This window comes from Rhagoletis zephyria, unplaced genomic scaffold (assembly GCF_001687245.7).
Source record: "Rhagoletis zephyria isolate East Lansing unplaced genomic scaffold, Rhagoletis_zephyria_1.1 Rzeph_scaffold_00686, whole genome shotgun sequence".
Classification (NCBI taxonomy): domain Eukaryota; kingdom Metazoa; phylum Arthropoda; class Insecta; order Diptera; family Tephritidae; genus Rhagoletis; species Rhagoletis zephyria.
Genome location: NW_016157770.1, coordinates 12,754 through 30,154, shown reverse-complemented (window position 1 = coordinate 30,154; position 17,401 = coordinate 12,754). Strand labels below are relative to the sequence as shown.

The 17,401-nt window shown below is 33.5% G+C and overlaps 1 protein-coding gene and 1 long non-coding RNA gene across 3 annotated transcripts in view; one reads left to right on the top strand and one right to left on the bottom strand.

The window, feature by feature from the left end:
- Positions 1–14,375, bottom strand: part of bys (Bystin) — a 107,653-nt gene extending 93,278 nt beyond the window's left edge. Inside the window, exons 1-2 of one of the 2 annotated variants that reach the window (XM_017613562.1) lie at positions 14,066–14,375; positions 13,887–14,007 (exon numbers count right to left, since the gene is read on the bottom strand). In XM_017613562.1, the coding sequence (XP_017469051.1) occupies positions 13,887–14,007; positions 14,066–14,194 (250 nt within the window). In that variant the 5' untranslated portion in view covers positions 14,195–14,375. The remainder of the gene's footprint in view (positions 1–13,886; positions 14,008–14,065) is intronic. The other variant, XM_017613561.1, reaches the window with a different exon arrangement.
- Positions 14,376–16,063: 1,688 nt separating this feature from the next.
- On the top strand, positions 16,064–17,122 carry LOC108361031 (uncharacterized). The gene is made up of 3 exons (XR_001847223.1): positions 16,064–16,116; positions 16,189–16,424; positions 16,487–17,122. It is a non-coding gene; the product is annotated as an uncharacterized LOC108361031 (long non-coding RNA).
- Positions 17,123–17,401: the final 279 nt, after the last annotated feature.

Below are 17,401 nucleotides of genomic sequence, written 5' to 3'. Positions count from 1 at the left end.
ACGTAACACTAGAAGCATTGAACAGCTATCACAAAAATATTAAATTCACGAAGGAAGAAGAACATGAAAACCGATTACCGTACTTAGATGTTCAACTCACAAGGACTAACAACGTAATTAAAATAAATTGGTACCAAAAACCCACTGCGTCCGGACGACTACTGAACTATTTTTCAAAACATCCAAAAAACATGATATTCAACACGGCATACAACTTTATCAGACGAGTACTCACAATAAGCGACCCAATATTTCACAGAAGTAACAACGAAATCATCTCCAAAATACTAACCATGAATAGTTTTCCACAACAGGCCATCAAAAAGCTACTACATAAATACTATGGACAACATAATCATAACAAGGACAACAAAGAACAGCCAAAAATATGGAAGTCGATGACCTACGTGCCAAAAGTGGCAGACAGAATGGCAAAAATTAAATTCTATGACAAAGAAAAATATAAAATAGCATACAGAATGGACAATACACTTAAAAAACTATACAGCAACACAAAAAGCAAAATTGACAAAATGGACCAAAATAATGTAATATATAGCATAACATGTAATGGGAATACGCAAAATAAATGTGAAAAAATCTACGTTGGAACGACAAAAAATAATTTAAAAACTAGGATTAGTGGACACAAATCAAATCTAAGATCGCGCAATAATGGAAACACACAACAAACAGCACTGTCGTCCCACTGTGCAGAAATCTCACATTCTCCAAATTTTGATAACGTTAGCATATTGCAAAAGGAGAGCAATTACAACAAGAGACTGACGATAGAAATGCTACATATAACTAACACCCCGACAGAATTAAGAATAAATTACAAAACGGACACACAGAACGTCGCTCATGCTTACAGACACCTGATCGATAAAACAAAAAGAATACAAACCAAAATCAGTCGAAGTCCAGCCACTTGGCAGCATAGGATGAAATCATCTACGCAAAAATAATTTATATTTTCTTTGGTCTTTTGTGCTTTATGTTAGTTTTGCTTTTAAGTTTTTCTTTTTTCTTTTAATGTAAGTCGATTTGCCTTTTTGTTGAAATTTGTTGTATTCTAAGTGTTTTTGTATTTAGAGTCCCTGAAGATGGCTTTCGTTGAGAGCCGAAACATCGGACACTTGTAAAACAAAAATAAAAACTTGACCTCAGGCTCGAAAAGAAACCAGAAAAAACATCTATAACTAAAGGTCGATTAAATAAATTCTTGCATTATTCAAGGACTTATATTATAAAAGTCCTTTCATTATAATTATCAGAGAGATAAATATTTTAAGTCTTCAAAGACTTTTATTTTAAGACTTATATTATAAAAGTCTTTTCACAATAATTATGAGCGCGAAAAAATTGTTTAAGTCTTAAAAGACGGGAGTTGTTCAGGAGCATTTCAGGATTAGTTGGGGGCCAGTTCGGAACTAGATGGGGCCAGTTCGGGACTAGTTGGGGAGCAGTTTGGGACCAGTTCGGGCTTGGTTTGGGACCCGTTCAGGACTATATACAAAATTTGTTTGCGCTATAATTATTATCAAAAGACTTTTATAATATAAGGCTCAAAATAAAAGTCTTTGAAGACTTAAAAATGTTTATCTCAATGACAATTATTATGACAAAACTTGTATAATATAAGTCTCAAACTAAAAGTCTTTGAAGACTTAAAAATATTTATATCGCTGATAATTATTATGAAAAGACTTCTATTATATAGGTCTTAAAATAATAGTTATCGATGACTTAAACAAATTTTCTCACACTTAATTATTATGAAGACTTATAATTCTTACGAAAATTTTTATGACTTTTTTAAAACTCCACCATGAAATAATTATTATTCTGGGTCTCTGGTAGTTTCAAGCATATAAGTATTTACGTACATTAACATAATACAATAAAATAATACAACGCCTATTTTAAGTCCATTTATGCAGTCTTGAAAATTGGTGCGGAATGGTTTCATTAGTCACCGAAGAAGCACATTTTTAGCGGTTTATAAATTTGCCGTTATATGAAAGTAGGGGACGTGCAATAAGTGTTTAGATATACATAAATATTTTAGTTCATTCCATTATGTGAAAAAGTGACTGTAGGTAAATGCAAGTCTTTAACATATCCTGGGAAACCAGCATTTTTTTTCGGGGGGGTTCTGACAAAATATTTTTTTATTATAACTTTTATTTCAACATAGATTGATTAAAAGAAAATTACTGGTATAAATAAAACATTTCACGCAGACAGGGTTGAAATCATAGTCAATAGTGTTGCCGAATTGACGATTTCGTCGTCATTTTAACGTTTTTTTAGCTCAATGACGTTTTGACGATTATCCCCATAAATGACGATTTTTATTTTAGTACATATGCATGTCGCAATAAACAGGTGAAGTAATAAAACAGCTTTCTCGCTTTATTTTCTGACATTTGGCTGCCTTATAGTCAAATTTTAAAGGCAATTTTTCAAATAAGGCAGCGTCATAATATTTCTTCTCGCTCTACACCACTTCCAGTTGGATTTTAGAAAGAGTCAATTGGATTTTAGAAAGAGTCAATTGGATGTTAGAAAAAGTCAATTGAATTTTAGAATAGCCAACTGGATTTCAANTTTCTTCTCGCTCTACACCACTTCCAGTTGGATTTTAGAAAGAGTCAATTGGATTTTAGAAAGAGTCAATTGGATGTTAGAAAGAGTCAATTGGATTTTAGAATAGCCAACTGGATTTCAGAAAGCGTAAATTGGTTTTTAGAATACTCAACTGGACTTTAGAAAGCGTAATTTGGATTTTAGAATAGTCAACTGGATTTTAGAAAGCGTAAAATGGATTTTAGAATAGTCAACTAGATTTTAGAAAGCGTAAATTGGATTTTAGAATAGTCAACTGGATTTAAGAAAACGTAAATTGGATTTTAGAAAACGTAAATTGGATTTTAGGAAATGTAAAGTGAATTTTAGAATTTTCTACAAAAATTTTGAAGTAGCCAGTTTTTTCTTATGTGCGGTATTTGTCAATGCAAATTTTTCTAAAATATTCACTTTTAAGCGAACATTGTATCGGCATATTAAATAAATTTTTTTAATTAAAAAAAACCAAAAAATGGAGGCACAAGACGACTGCGGTATTTGCTTAGTTACAATGCAATATATATTAATACATATTATATTGTTAAAGCTTAATAAAAAGTATTTATTTATAACCTGAACTTCAGCAATATTTGAAACTACATAATCATATCCATAGCATAATGTATGAATCATTAAAAAATCCAATTAACGCTTTCTAAAATCCAATTTACACTTTCTTAAATCCAATTGACTATTCTCAAATCCAATTGACTCTTTCTAAAATCCAGTTGACTATTCTAAAATCCATATGGCCCTTTCTTAAATCCAATTTACGCCTTCCAAAATCCAACTGGAAATTGTGTAGTTACTTCACCTGGTATAATTCCGCCATGGTACATATGTACGAACAAAATTTGTTAAAGGAAAACGTAACCCAAAATAAAACCATGTATATATCTACACCATTTCCAGTTGGATTTTGGAAGGCGTCAATTGGATTTTAGAATAGTCAATTGTATTTTAGAAAGCGTAAATTGGATTTTAGAATAGTCAACTGGATTTTAGAAAGGGCCATATGGATTTTAGAATAGTCAACTGGATTTTAGAAACGATCAATTGGATTTTAGAATAGTCAACTGGATTTTAGAAAGAGTCAATTGGATTTGAGAATAGTCAATTGGATTTGAGAAAGTGTAAATTGGATTTTAGAAAGCGTTAATTGGATTTTTTAATGATTCATACACTATGCTATGCATATGATTATGTAGTTTCAAATATTGCTGAAGTATCAGGTTATAACGACTTTTTATTAAGTTTTAACAATATAATATATATTAAAGTTAAACAACAGGTTACATTTAGGAATATACGATCTCTATGAAGTACAAAAGAAAGCGGATAATGAAGACGTGAGCGGAATATTAAAATTAAGTAGAATAATGTATATAAAAAGAATATAGGTGCACAGGAGTGAAATGTAATGTAATAGTAAATGAGTAATGTAAATTGGAAGAGCAAGACAATAGTATATGTAACAAAATTCCATGTTTTACATACTTGGAAGAAATAAAATGCCATTTAAAAAAATTTTATTCACCAACTCTCATATCTCGTTTGGCAATTGCATCCGCATAGAAAGTAGCACTGTTTGCTTAAAAGTGAATATTTTAGAAAAATTTGCATTGACAAATACCGCACATAAGAAAAAACTGGCTACTTCAAAATTTTTGTAGAAAATTCTAAAATTCACTTTACATTTTCTAAAATCCAATTTACGTTTTCTAAAATCCAATTAACGTTTTCTTACGCTTTCTAAAGTCCAGTTGAGTATTCTAAAAACCAATTTACGCTTTCTGAAATCCAGTTGACTATTCTAAAATCCAATTGACTCTTTCTAACATCCAATTGACTCTTTCTAAAATCCAACTGGAAATGGTGTAGTTTTGTTCTACACCCAAATCGTAAATTTTCACTGCTCTCATTTTGAAAGAGAAAGAAAAATAGGAGAGACAATTTTTTCAATCAAGATAATCTACCAGTTAACAAATGCTTCCGTTACACTTTGAAACTGGATCGAAAACTTTTAAAAAACCTCAAGCAAGTGGAATTAAACAATTTAAAAGCAGTTGTTTTAAATTGGGATTTTAAATTGTTGTTAACAATTACAAATAAACGATTTAACCGACTTCAAAAACAGGAGGAAGTTAGCAATTCGTCGGGATATAATAATTTGTTTTTTTATGTTATCGCATACCTTTAGACCCCGTTAAGCTAGTTATATAATTTTTTAAAGGAAAGGTGGTGAGGTAGACTTGGTCCCATACTAATTCGGTTTAAATGCGATCGTTGGATCATGAATAAATTGACGGTTATCTTAAATTTTTATATGAGAACTAGCAGAGCACCCAACGTCGTTCGGGGTAAACAAATAAAAATATAAAACAGTAATACAAATATTCAGTTCTGCATAAGTTAAAGGAGACAAACTATTTTCTTTGCTTACATTAAGGCATGAGCCATACTTTTAGCTTTATCGTGCTTTAACTAATATATGTATATTGATCATCACTTGTACTACAAATCTTGTTCCATTATTAATATTAGGCGGATTACGGTAACGATCAAATTTTAAATTAAAATTAGTCTACTACGGTGAATTCCGTTTAGCTGCCTATTCGCTAAGCTGTTTTAGTATAGCTGCACTTTTCGGAAGGAGTTTTATTCATTATGAATGAACCTTTTTCGTTTAACAGCATCGCGGGATTAAAAAACGATTTAATCTTTCCATTTCAAAATGATCTAAAGACGGTAAGGTTTCAAAAAAAAGCACAGTTTTAAATATCCGAGTTATCTAATAGATAAATACATATATGTATTACCCCTTTTACAAACTCATTTATATATACTTTACTCTGAATACCTCCCATAGATACCTACGTCTGAATACCAAATTTCAAATTCATGTGACTTATGGTTCCCAATTTATGGCTGATTAAAAATTCCACGCCTACGAGATTTGCCACGCCCCTTTTATAAACTCATTCATATACACCTTACTATAAGCACTTACCATAGATATGTCTGCATACCAAATTTAAATTTCATGCGACTTATGGTTTTGAAGTTATAGCTGATAAAATTTTCCACGCCTATAGGATTTGCTATGCCATCTTTTACAAACTCATTTATATTTATCTTTTTATAAGCATCTACCATAGCTATACCTGCATACCAAGTTCGTGCGACTTATGGTTCCGAAGTTATACCTGATAAAAAATTTCACGATGTGCCACGCACCCTTTTACAAACTCGCTTATATATACCCTCGTATAAGCACTTACCATTGATATGTCTGCATACCAAATTTCAAGTTCGTGTGACTTATGGTTCCGAAGTTATAGCTGTGCCACGCCCCCTTTTACAAACTCATTTATATATGCCTGCCTATAAGCATCTACCATTGACATGTCTGCGTACCAAGTTTCAAGTTCATGTGACTTATAGTCTGGAAGTTATGGCTGATTAAAAATTTCACGCCTATGGGAGGTGCCACGCCCCCTTGTCGCCCCCAATTTTTTCACCCTATTATAGGCCCAGGTGTCATGGCAATACTCTGACAAAATTTTGTTCGATTCTGTCCGTCCGTTTAGACTGCAACCTGGCACATACATACATACATACATGCATACTTTCACAAATATATAGTAGATTAAAGTCGGTTTTGTTTTTCCTTAAAAATTACTTGTATTAACCCACTAGCAGACCCGGCGAACTTCGTCCCGCCCAAAATTATTATATATTTTATTGAAACTATTTGGTCCAACATTTTCACCAACAATTCACGTTTACGATTTTCATTGGCACGTTCATCTGCTAAGATTATGGTTTGGTGGTCATTTGCCGCTTTAAATAACCTAAGGAAAGTGTTATATCCGTGAAAAAGTTCTTGAAATTCTCCAGTTGTGCGGCATTTCATAGTACGGTTATTCGCAAAGCGAAATAAAATTTTTCCTCTTCACTCCCTGGCGGCAACAATGACCCGGTTCTATAGTGAATGTCCTGGAGGCTTTACAGTTTAGTTGGTGGCAATTTCAAAATGGGTGCGGATCATTGTTCTGCAGAAATGCAATATACATCTACTTATTTCAGACGAAATACCTTAAAAGTTTGAACGCATAATAATATTGGAAAATCACATCCATTGGGCCAACTGCAAAGCAGGAGCGTTCGATATACTCAATGGTGCAACAGGTCGATTTAATCTGACCTTCACGGCCCCTTTTCTCATTTGGCTATTCTTAGTAATAACTCGACTTCAGCACCACTTGGCAGCACGTTTTTGCAATAGTATTGCATAGATATTTAAAACATTAGCTAAACCGGATCATAAATAAGATTTTTAGTAATAACTCAACTACAGCGCCAACTGTCTTATTAAATTGTGAAAGTAAACCATCCAGAGACCCACTCAAACACACACAAAAAGCTTCGTTAAAATCCGTACAACCATTTAGGAGGATTTCACTCACAAACACGCCTACAGAAGAATTATAAATACATTCAAGGATAGCTAAAGGTCGGTCCGTTTGTAGGCCTCACACCCCCTTTTCAAATAGCCCAAATTTTCTCCACGAGTATGGGCTTGATTTCAACTACATACATATCTCCATACGAAGTTCCAGTACTGTACCATGAATACTTTCAGAGATATGCAGTATAAAAATTCGATTTATATGGGAGGTGCCACGCCCCCTTTTCCAACAGCTGCCCTCTTTCCTCATGAGTATGCGATTGATTTCGTATATCTCCATACCAAGTTCCAGAACTCTACCATGAACACTTCCAAAGATATGCAGTATGAAAAATTCGGTTTGTATGGAAGATGCCACGCCCTCTTTTCCAATAGTTCCAATTTTTCCTCAAGAGTTGATTGCGTACATCTCCGTACCAAGTTCCAGAACTATACCATGAATACTTCCAGAGATATGCAGTATGAAAAATTCCTTTTGTATGGGAGATGCCACACCCCTTTTTACAATAGCTCAAATTTTTCTCCAAGGGTATGCGATTGATTTCGTATATCTCCATACCAAGTTCCAGAACTCTACCACGCACACTTTCAGAGATATGCAGCATGAAAAATTCGGTTTGTATGGGAGGTGCCACGCCCCCTTTACATATAGATTTTTTTTTTAGCCTAAAACCATACTTGGGACACGTGCGGCAGGTGGCAGTTTCAAAAAAATCGGTTCAGCCGCTCTCGAGCCTTGCGAAAACTAAAAAACGGCTTTCAAAATATATATTAGTTGAGATATATTATATATTATAATTATATTTTGACAGTATCCGTTGTTTCTGATTGGCGCAAAAAAATCTTGCTTAGTGACGAATTCGCCCCTTGGTATGGTGGTTGCTCAAAGCTATTTATATTCGAAATTGCATGAAAACTGGAAAACAGGAATCTATAAGCTTATCCAGGCAAAAAGCTACCTAAGTACCGAATTTTAAGCAAATCCCTGCTCCACTTCTCGGAAAACATGGACCATATATGCTAATGTATACTAAAAAGCTACTTACGTACCAAATTTTAAGTAAAATCTTTTTTAGTTTCACTTTTATTTCAACATATTTTGATTAAAAGAAAAATACTGATAAAAGTAAAATTTTTCATAAAAACAGGGTTGAAATCTTGAAATTCCTGCCCGTAGTTTGTTTGTAAGTCAAATATGAGTGGCATTGTGCTACTATGATAGCACGGCCGAGTAATCATAGCCAACTTATGTACAGTAGTCGAAAAAATTATAGCCGCACCAAATTTTGACAAGTTTTAAAATATTCAGCCTCATTGTGTAAGTCGCAAATTAGGCTAAATTGTACGACTCGACAACATTGGCATTGTCTACTGTCGTGCTGAAATAAATAAACGACGAAAATTGTCGAAAATTGTACAGTGCTGCCAAGTTTTTCCGTTTTAATACACTAGTCGAGTGGAAATTTTAGGCAATGACGTGAAATTTTCGATACGATTCGACTCTCGAAAAACGACTTGCATTCGACACGACTCCCGCAACGAGGGTGATTATTTTTGTTGTTATTTAATTTCGGTTAGTTTTTTATAGTTCGTTCTTTACCAACATCCGTATAAATACAAGTTTAAAGGCAGTGTCACACGATTGGGTATTTGCTAAAATTTGGTGTAAATCGTATCCCAATTGTTTGAACACCCAAAATATTTTTCACTATCCCAATCACGAAAATTAATTTATTGAAATTTTTCAATAGAACATCGCTGTATTGTACCAATCTTTTGAATGCAAAAAAAATTTCCCACTTTTTTTACCAATAGCCCAATATAAAAATTTACAAATCTGTACAAATGTACCAATCGAGTGACACTGTTAAAAATTCATGCAATTAAAAAAAATTCTACAAATTTTGTTAAAATTTCGAGTTTTTTAATTAAATTCTGAGTATGCAGTTTTGTCGCCCATTGAATTCTAGTAGAATAAAGTACACGTTTCAAATGGCTAAAAATGTCGATTGATTTTTTAGCATTTTTAAAAGTTCGAAATTTTTACGAAAGTTTGTTGAATTTTTTTTAATATTGCACAAATGAGTAGTCCACTAGCAAACAGCGTTATGTGATTTTATAATAGTGAGCCATAATTTAAAAAAACGTCTACAACAACAAGTAACATCCAAATTGTATATTTCTCTTTATTATCTGAAAATTTGGATAAACAAGAGCCTAATAACATTAAAAAACAATATGGCAATGAGGTAGTTTTTGCAAATTTTATATATAAAAACTGAATATAGCGAGTTTTGAAACAGTAACTTTTACATAGCTATCTTTTTGTTTGCTTTTCGCGTTCGCTCTTCCATGAAGATTGGTCTGCTTCTTTTTTACGACGCCTTCCACTAGGCACTGAAACTACCACGTTTTCTTGCAGTTTTCTAAGTTTATCAGAAGATGTAGACTTTTGAAAGTGTATAAATAAGTATGGGTGCATTCCAAATCGTCAAAATACAAAGCATCAGTCTCTTTTATTTCTAAACCTCAGCAGATTGTAATGCCCAATGTGCGCAACCACGGTTAGATGCTAGTTTTCAACTAGGTTGCGCAAGCTAGACTTTTTCTTCTAGTGCGGTTTAGAAATAAAAGGGACTGATGCTTTGTATTTTGACGTTTTGGGGACCCCCCCCTAAATACGGCCTTGTACATACATATTAATAAAGAAATAAAGTACTCACTTTCAGATACATACATGTACTTACAAGTTTTCAAAACTAATGCTGGATTGCCACTAGGCATTAAATGGCAAAATGACAAAGTCGGGCATTAACAAATAATCGTGTCATTACATTAAAGAAAATTATAGTTTAAAAAACTAAAACCTCCCTATTATAATTGCCATTCGTACTGTCATCAGGTATGTAACTTGAGAATAGAAATCGCTGCATCTTTTAGGCGCATCAATATTACATAGTTACATCCCGAGCTAATAAAAGGAAGGTAAAAATAGTCATTAACAGAAGCTGTTGTTTCAATGCCTAGTGGAAATTCGGCATAAATACATGAATTCAAAGGAACATTAAATTGAAATTAGCAAGAAACCGGGGAATTTTTTGAAGCGTGCTTTCACAGATGATTAGCGAAGCCATATTTGAAGATCAGTGGATTATTCAAACAGGTGTTGCCAAAATTCATCAATTAAATAGAAAAAAAAAAAACTATTGCATGAAGTGAAAGGGTGATAATAACCTAACCAAAGCGTTGTGAAATGGACCATTTGAAAAAGCATTGGTCCAATGGACCAAACGAAAAAAAATGGACCAACTTTGGTCCATTTGGACCAAAACGGCAACCGTGACCACATTTTGAGGTCTGGCCAGGGTTGCCACTGACAAAAAAATATTTTTCATCCACTTGAGAAAAATCAACCAAATCTGGAAAATATCTACCAATAACTTTTTTATAATGAGTTTTGAATGGAGCACGATATGTTCGCCTTATATCGATATACATTTATATATATGTAAGTATGCAAAGAAATTTATAATATAAATATAACTACGAAACATAAATCGGGAACGAAAAGTTCAACAAAAATCTACCAAAATGAGAAAAAATTTACCTTTTTACCAACCCAAATTTGTTCTACCAATTTTGGTAACAATTTACCAAAGTGGCAACCCTGGGTCTGGCTACGCCACAGATTGATAACTAAAGCTGAAATTAGTCAAGAACGCAGAACGTATACTTAAACGCAGTCTGTATACGCAGAATTTTGTCGATTACTAGAGCCCTCAGTGTTGCTTACTACAGTGTTGCCACTCGTCAATGCCTTTTCATAAACTTACCTTTTCAACTACAATTTTTCGTGTTATAATAGATGGTAGANGGACCAAAACGGCAACCGTGACCACATTTTGAGGTCTGGCCAGGGTTGCCACTGACAAAAAAATATTTTTCATCCACTTGAGAAAAATCAACCAAATCTGGAAAATATCTACCAATAACTTTTTTATAATGAGTTTTGAATGGAGCACGATATGTTCGCCTTATATCGATATACATTTATATATATGTAAGTATGCAAAGAAATTTATAATATAAATATAACTACGAAACATAAATCGGGAACGAAAAGTTCAACAAAAATCTACCAAAATGAGAAAAAATTTACCTTTTTACCAACCCAAATTTGTTCTACCAATTTTGGTAACAATTTACCAAAGTGGCAACCCTGGGTCTGGCTACGCCACAGATTGATAACTAAAGCTGAAATTAGTCAAGAACGCAGAACGTATACTTAAACGCAGTCTGTATACGCAGAATTTTGTCGATTACTAGAGCCCTCAGTGTTGCTTACTACAGTGTTGCCACTCGTCAATGCCTTTTCATAAACTTACCTTTTCAACTACAATTTTTCGTGTTATAATAGATGGTAGATAAATATAAACTACTTAGTTTTCAACAAAGAACCTTATTCAATAGTAAATTTCAAATATTTTAAGTTTATTTTGAATAGGAACTTATAACTTTTTTTCGNAACGCAGAACGTATACTTAAACGCAGTCTGTATACGCAGAATTTTGTCGATTACTAGAGCCCTCAGTGTTGCTTACTACAGTGTTGCCACTCGTCAATGCCTTTTCATAAACTTACCTTTTCAACTACAATTTTTCGTGTTATAATAGATGGTAGATAAATATAAACTACTTAGTTTTCAACAAAGAACCTTATTCAATAGTAAATTTCAAATATTTTAAGTTTATTTTGAATAGGAACTTATAACTTTTTTTCGATCTGCAAAACTGACGAAGTGGCAACCATCTATAGAAGGAAGAAATCAGCTGACACGGAAAAATCTAAATTCCGCAGATTTCTGCGCTACGAGCTACAACTACTGGAAAATTCTGCGGTGTTGAGTTTTTATTTACATGGCGCTTTAGTACAACACATCGTGTCAGCTGACTCGGGTTTACGTACCGGTAGGTTTACGTTCTTGACTAATTTCAGCTTAATGAGCGTTTTCATTGTTGCTGTCAACTCTATCGGCTATATAGCAAAAGTCGTACTAATAGGGAGTTTGCATGAGGCGATTTTTCAGGCGATTTTCAGTTAAAAGCAACAATCGCCTGGGCCTGAATCACGTAACTTTGAAACGATAGTCGTTCAAACGATACTGACAAAACGACCTCGTAAAATCACTGATTTATGCATTTGTGTTGCTGTTACGTGTTACAATTACTGTTACGCAAAACTGGAATCGAGTTGACGATATCGCACAAACGATCAAACCATTTTTGGTTTTCATGAAGCAACACAATATCGACACGATATCGTTCAGACGATTGTCGCCATACGTAATTCATGCCCTGGTATAAACGGCCTTTCAACTAATCGCTTTCAATGAAGTTGGTATCGTAGATGGAAAAATCGTATTATAATTTTTGAAAACAAATTAAACTTTATGAAGTTTTGGAATGTCCCGAATAGTTTACATAAGTCTCAAAATCGAAAACGTTTCAAAAATATTTTTAGAATTTAATTTAAAAATATACCATTTTATAAAATTCCAGTGACACGCAAGTTGTGGTAATTTACTGTACAAAAAATACGTGAAAGTCAAGTAAAATCGCTAATAAAAGCACATAGTATGGAAATATAAAAAGCATTTCATCATATAAAAATGCTAAAATTTAACTATCATGATTAAAAATATTTTTCCCCCCGAGTGGTAAAAAAAATGTACAATATCTTGTACAAACGTCCGCAAAGGTTGCAGTTGAACAGGCAATTAAGGTGGTTTTTGCCGTGGTTTTTGAAGAGCTTGTGCGTTGTTGTTGCATAAAGGGTAGGTTTTTGATTTCTTGATCTACTGAAGGCAGAAAAACCGGGAAGGTTTATTAAAACGGGTCATTTGTATTATATATTGTAATTGTATCTAAAATTTTTCAAAATTTCTTTATATAATTCTCTTTTCATGGAGAAAATTTAAAATTTTTTAATGCAAATCTTAACCATAGATACTTAAAAAGATATAAAATATTCATTCCAACATATCTGCAGTAAAATCAATTATTTTGTACATACACAAGTTCATTTTCAATGAAATAAATGTTTTATTCCGTCAAACTTAGTGAAATATTTATTGAGTTTTCTTGAGTGCTTTTACTCCTTTGTGGACTTTTGTACAATATATTGCACAAATTTGAGGTAGCCCTAATAGCTACCCAAAACCACTTTTGAATATTTTTTTTTTTACTTTTGGTATTATGAGGCTCTATGAACCTTGGAATTAAGAGGAAAACTTTTTATATTCATCACGGACGTGTCTACATATCAAAAAAATATATATATATAATTTAACAATGAATTTTTCATAAAAAAGCTGAATATACTAAAAGTATTTATTTGTTTGGTCGTGCACACTCTAGTTTGTTAAATTTACAAATTTTAACAACAAATTCCTTAAAAACTATAAGGCTCCGCGCTTTGAAACTTCATACAGACAACTATTAGACCCCCCTCTACCTCCATATTTTCATTAATTCCGTACTACCGGGTTACCAATCTAAAGCCCATCCAAATACTGTTTACCCTTATATATTTCCGTTGTCAAGTTGCTAATTACCATTTTTGGGTCTTTGGAAGGTTTCGAGGGGTCAGGTGCGACTTTTTACAAAGTTTGAACTGTTATTTCAAGTGGCTTGGATATCAAAAGCAAACCACAATCGCCCTCCGCCCGCTAACTCAAAGGCAGTGGGCTAATAACTAAACACACAAATAGTTTTCAACACACCTATATTTATGTTAGCATAGGTTCTTTTCCGCTCTAGGCTTGGAAAATTATCTTCGTTAAATTCCAATTGCTGCGCTTTAGCCGCTGCTAAAATTTTTTTACTTGTCTTACTGTCCAGTACCTTAACGGAGGAAAAATTATTAGTTGTCCACTCATACAAATTTAAAAGTTGAACAGACCGAAGACTCCTCTGCTCGCAGCTGGACCTTTTCTTTACTCTTCCGTTTTGTGACTTTTCCTTCGGCCAACTGTTTAACCAACGCCACATTTTTAGTTGATGCCAATTTAGATTTTTTTGGTTTAACCATTGTGTTATTTTCGGCTTTACAGAAATTTATTTTTAGAAATTTAGGCTTTAGTGAAATTTACTAGGAAGAATGTCACCACACGTGCTCTTATTTTTTCCACAGCACAGTAGGGATGGGTAAATTTGATATTCGAAGCTTCGAGATTCGAGTTTTAATCGAACTTTAGCTCTAAAATGACGAATTTTTGAAATCGAACTTTGTGGTGCTAAAATTCGGATAAAATCGAATTTTTCTAGAAAAAATCGAATTTCGTCTTCATTTGCAAAAAATCAGCTCTGCAACTTTCTTCTTTCTGACAAAATTTGGCATCTCTGTGTGTGGCACCATATAAAAATAGATATTTTTGATGCAGCGAATGAATTAAAAATATACAAGAAAATGGAATAATTGGAACTTCGATAAATGTGGTGACGTGCAGTAATGTTAATGACATTAATATTCACTTTTCAATTGTGTATTAATGTCAGCGGCATTAATTCGATTGACATTAATGCACGTCACCATAAATGTTTAAGTATTAACTCACAGTGAAATTTATTTATAGTTACACATCCCAGCTATACAAATAAATTCATAAAAAATAAATAACATTTCAGATGCTTTATGATCTTAAAACTTTATCTAATGTCTGGTTTTCATTATGTCGAAATAACTGACATCAAAAACTGCTTTAAATAACAGCTGTTCACTTGGTGTCAAATACATCTAGAAACTGACCAAATGTAGATATCGCAGTGCATTTCAAAGGCTGTCGTCAAATTTTTTGTGGCAGGTGATTGCCATTCCATTTTCCAACACTGATGTCAAATGTGAAGTGAAATTTTTTGCATGAGTCAAAATTACCTGCCGTTTAGCTGTGGACAAACGAAAAATGTGGCTGGGTAGAACTCTTCATGCCCTATTATCTATTTTGTTAATGGTTTACTTAAAGATCTCGCCTTAAAAAGCATAATCATACGTTGTCATTAAAAGTAAGATGCAAGAAAAATAAATGAAATCATGTTATATGCCCCAAAAAATTAGTTTCAATATGCTACATTTGCCAAATTTTTGGATTTTTTAGATATTTTTTTGAAAAATAAAATTTATTTCTATGTATTTTTGGTTGTGAAGCAAAAAAGAGCGATATAGATAGTTAATCAAACTAATATAAGTTCATCTGAATCTCTTTTTCGATTTGAGTTGTCATTCTTACAAACAAACTTTTAAATTTTCAGATTTTTTTTTTTTTTTGAAATTCGAACTAAATCGAATTTGCACCACCAAATTTCGAATGGAATAATCGAATGGTTGGGCAATGTTCGAAATTCTGAAAAAATCGAATTTCAACCCCCCACTACCCATCCCTACAGCACAGTATACCAGTACAAAAGGTTTTTGTTTTTGTAGCTGTTTCGTGGTGAAAGTCCTTCATGGGGACCAAATTTCCCCACTAGAAATGAACGCATGGTTGCTTTTGCGGCCCAAAAGAAAGAATATTAGAAAAAAAAAGTCTAAGGTAAATTATATTCAACTAAAAATAATCACAATAATTTGCAATTATGAGTTAATGTGATAATCATGTGTAAAAACTCTTTTCAACTATTATTTTTCACAAAATAATTTTGCGGATCAGATTGCTCGGAGGGCTTGCGTTGTTTACGAAGAAAATGCAGCAGTGTTGGTTTTTATTTCTGCNAAAAAAAAAGTCTAAGGTAAATTATATTCAACTAAAAATAATCACAATAATTTGCAATTATGAGTTAATGTGATAATCATGTGTAAAAACTCTTTTCAACTATTATTTTTCACAAAATAATTTTGCGGATCAGATTGCTCGGAGGGCTTGTGTTGTTTACGAAGAAAATGCAGCAGTGTTGGTTTTTATTTCTGCATCGCATCGCGGTGAGTTTCTATTTCTTGGTAATTCGGTTTGTGAAATGGTAAACAAATTATTAAAATTTATTTATTTGATGTGTATACCATTTCATTAATGCAATTTTCTGTATTTTCAGACTATTAACTACAAGCACAGCATCATCAACGGTGAATCTTGGTAAATACGTTTTGGTCGTGACCAAGGGTGGTTGTTGTTGTTGTAGCAGCATACAAATTCCCCAAAGACTTTTTGGGGAGTGTTGCTGGAGTGACAGTCCTTGGCCAGATATAAATCTGGGTCGTTCCGGTTACGTAGACCCGACTGTCGTGGGAACGTGACCAAGGGTGGTCTCCCAAATCGGCTGGGAATAAGGTTAGTCATTTTAAATTTTATATCTTTGTTCGTCGACATTATATGACATGTCATCATTGCAGGCTATTGTTGCAGAACAAAACGCCGCAACCACTGCTGTGGTAAATATGTTCCAGCAGAACTGCCCATCGCCGTCGGTGTAATGATTTCGATAGCTGAACAAACGCCATCTCCTGGGCATTCCCACAGCTTGCCGACACTAGCTATTATATCACGTGTGAATGCAACTGCGGCAAAATTTGGTTATTAACAGTGCAATAGTACCATGTCATTGGCAAAAACACTAAGGGCTGCTGGCACATAAAGGTTGTAAAGTTTTTGGTATCGATGAACTTAATCGAAGAAGACGATGGCCGAAAACATATGATGAAACATCTTCTGGCATGCCTTTGATAAACGTTATGTCAGACAGAGGCTTCACATACGATATTTCACACATGGCTGGAATTCGTTAGCGGGCAGAGCACACATTTACAAAATATTTATCGTTCTGCAGAACGTGCATGCATATTCGATTCCGATTTTATGGGTTGATTACGGAGGACAACCGTACTTCAGTTGGTTGCCCAGTGGCTGAAATGGTATTCCCGATGGCAACTAGCAACTGAAAGCTAACCACTAAGTTGCTATATTGGCAACTGCATTCTTGTGGCTGCCGGGAAATTTTGATTGAGATACTTTATTTCTTTTTTCAACTTTTTTTTTTAAATTGTACCAACTTGAACTTTATGAAACTTAATTATTGCTATTCATAATAAAAAAACATTTTCATTTCAGTGGCGCTGTCCATCGGCAACCCAACTGAGGTACCGTTCCCATCCATAATCGATCTATAAGTCATAATAGTACGAAGGCTATCATAGAAGCCATCGTAGTCCGATTTTTCGTGAAATCTACGAAAATGCTATTAAGTTCGAGTAGCTACGAACGCAGCGCTTGCTTTGAATACATACGTTCATAGCAGTTCAGATTCAGTG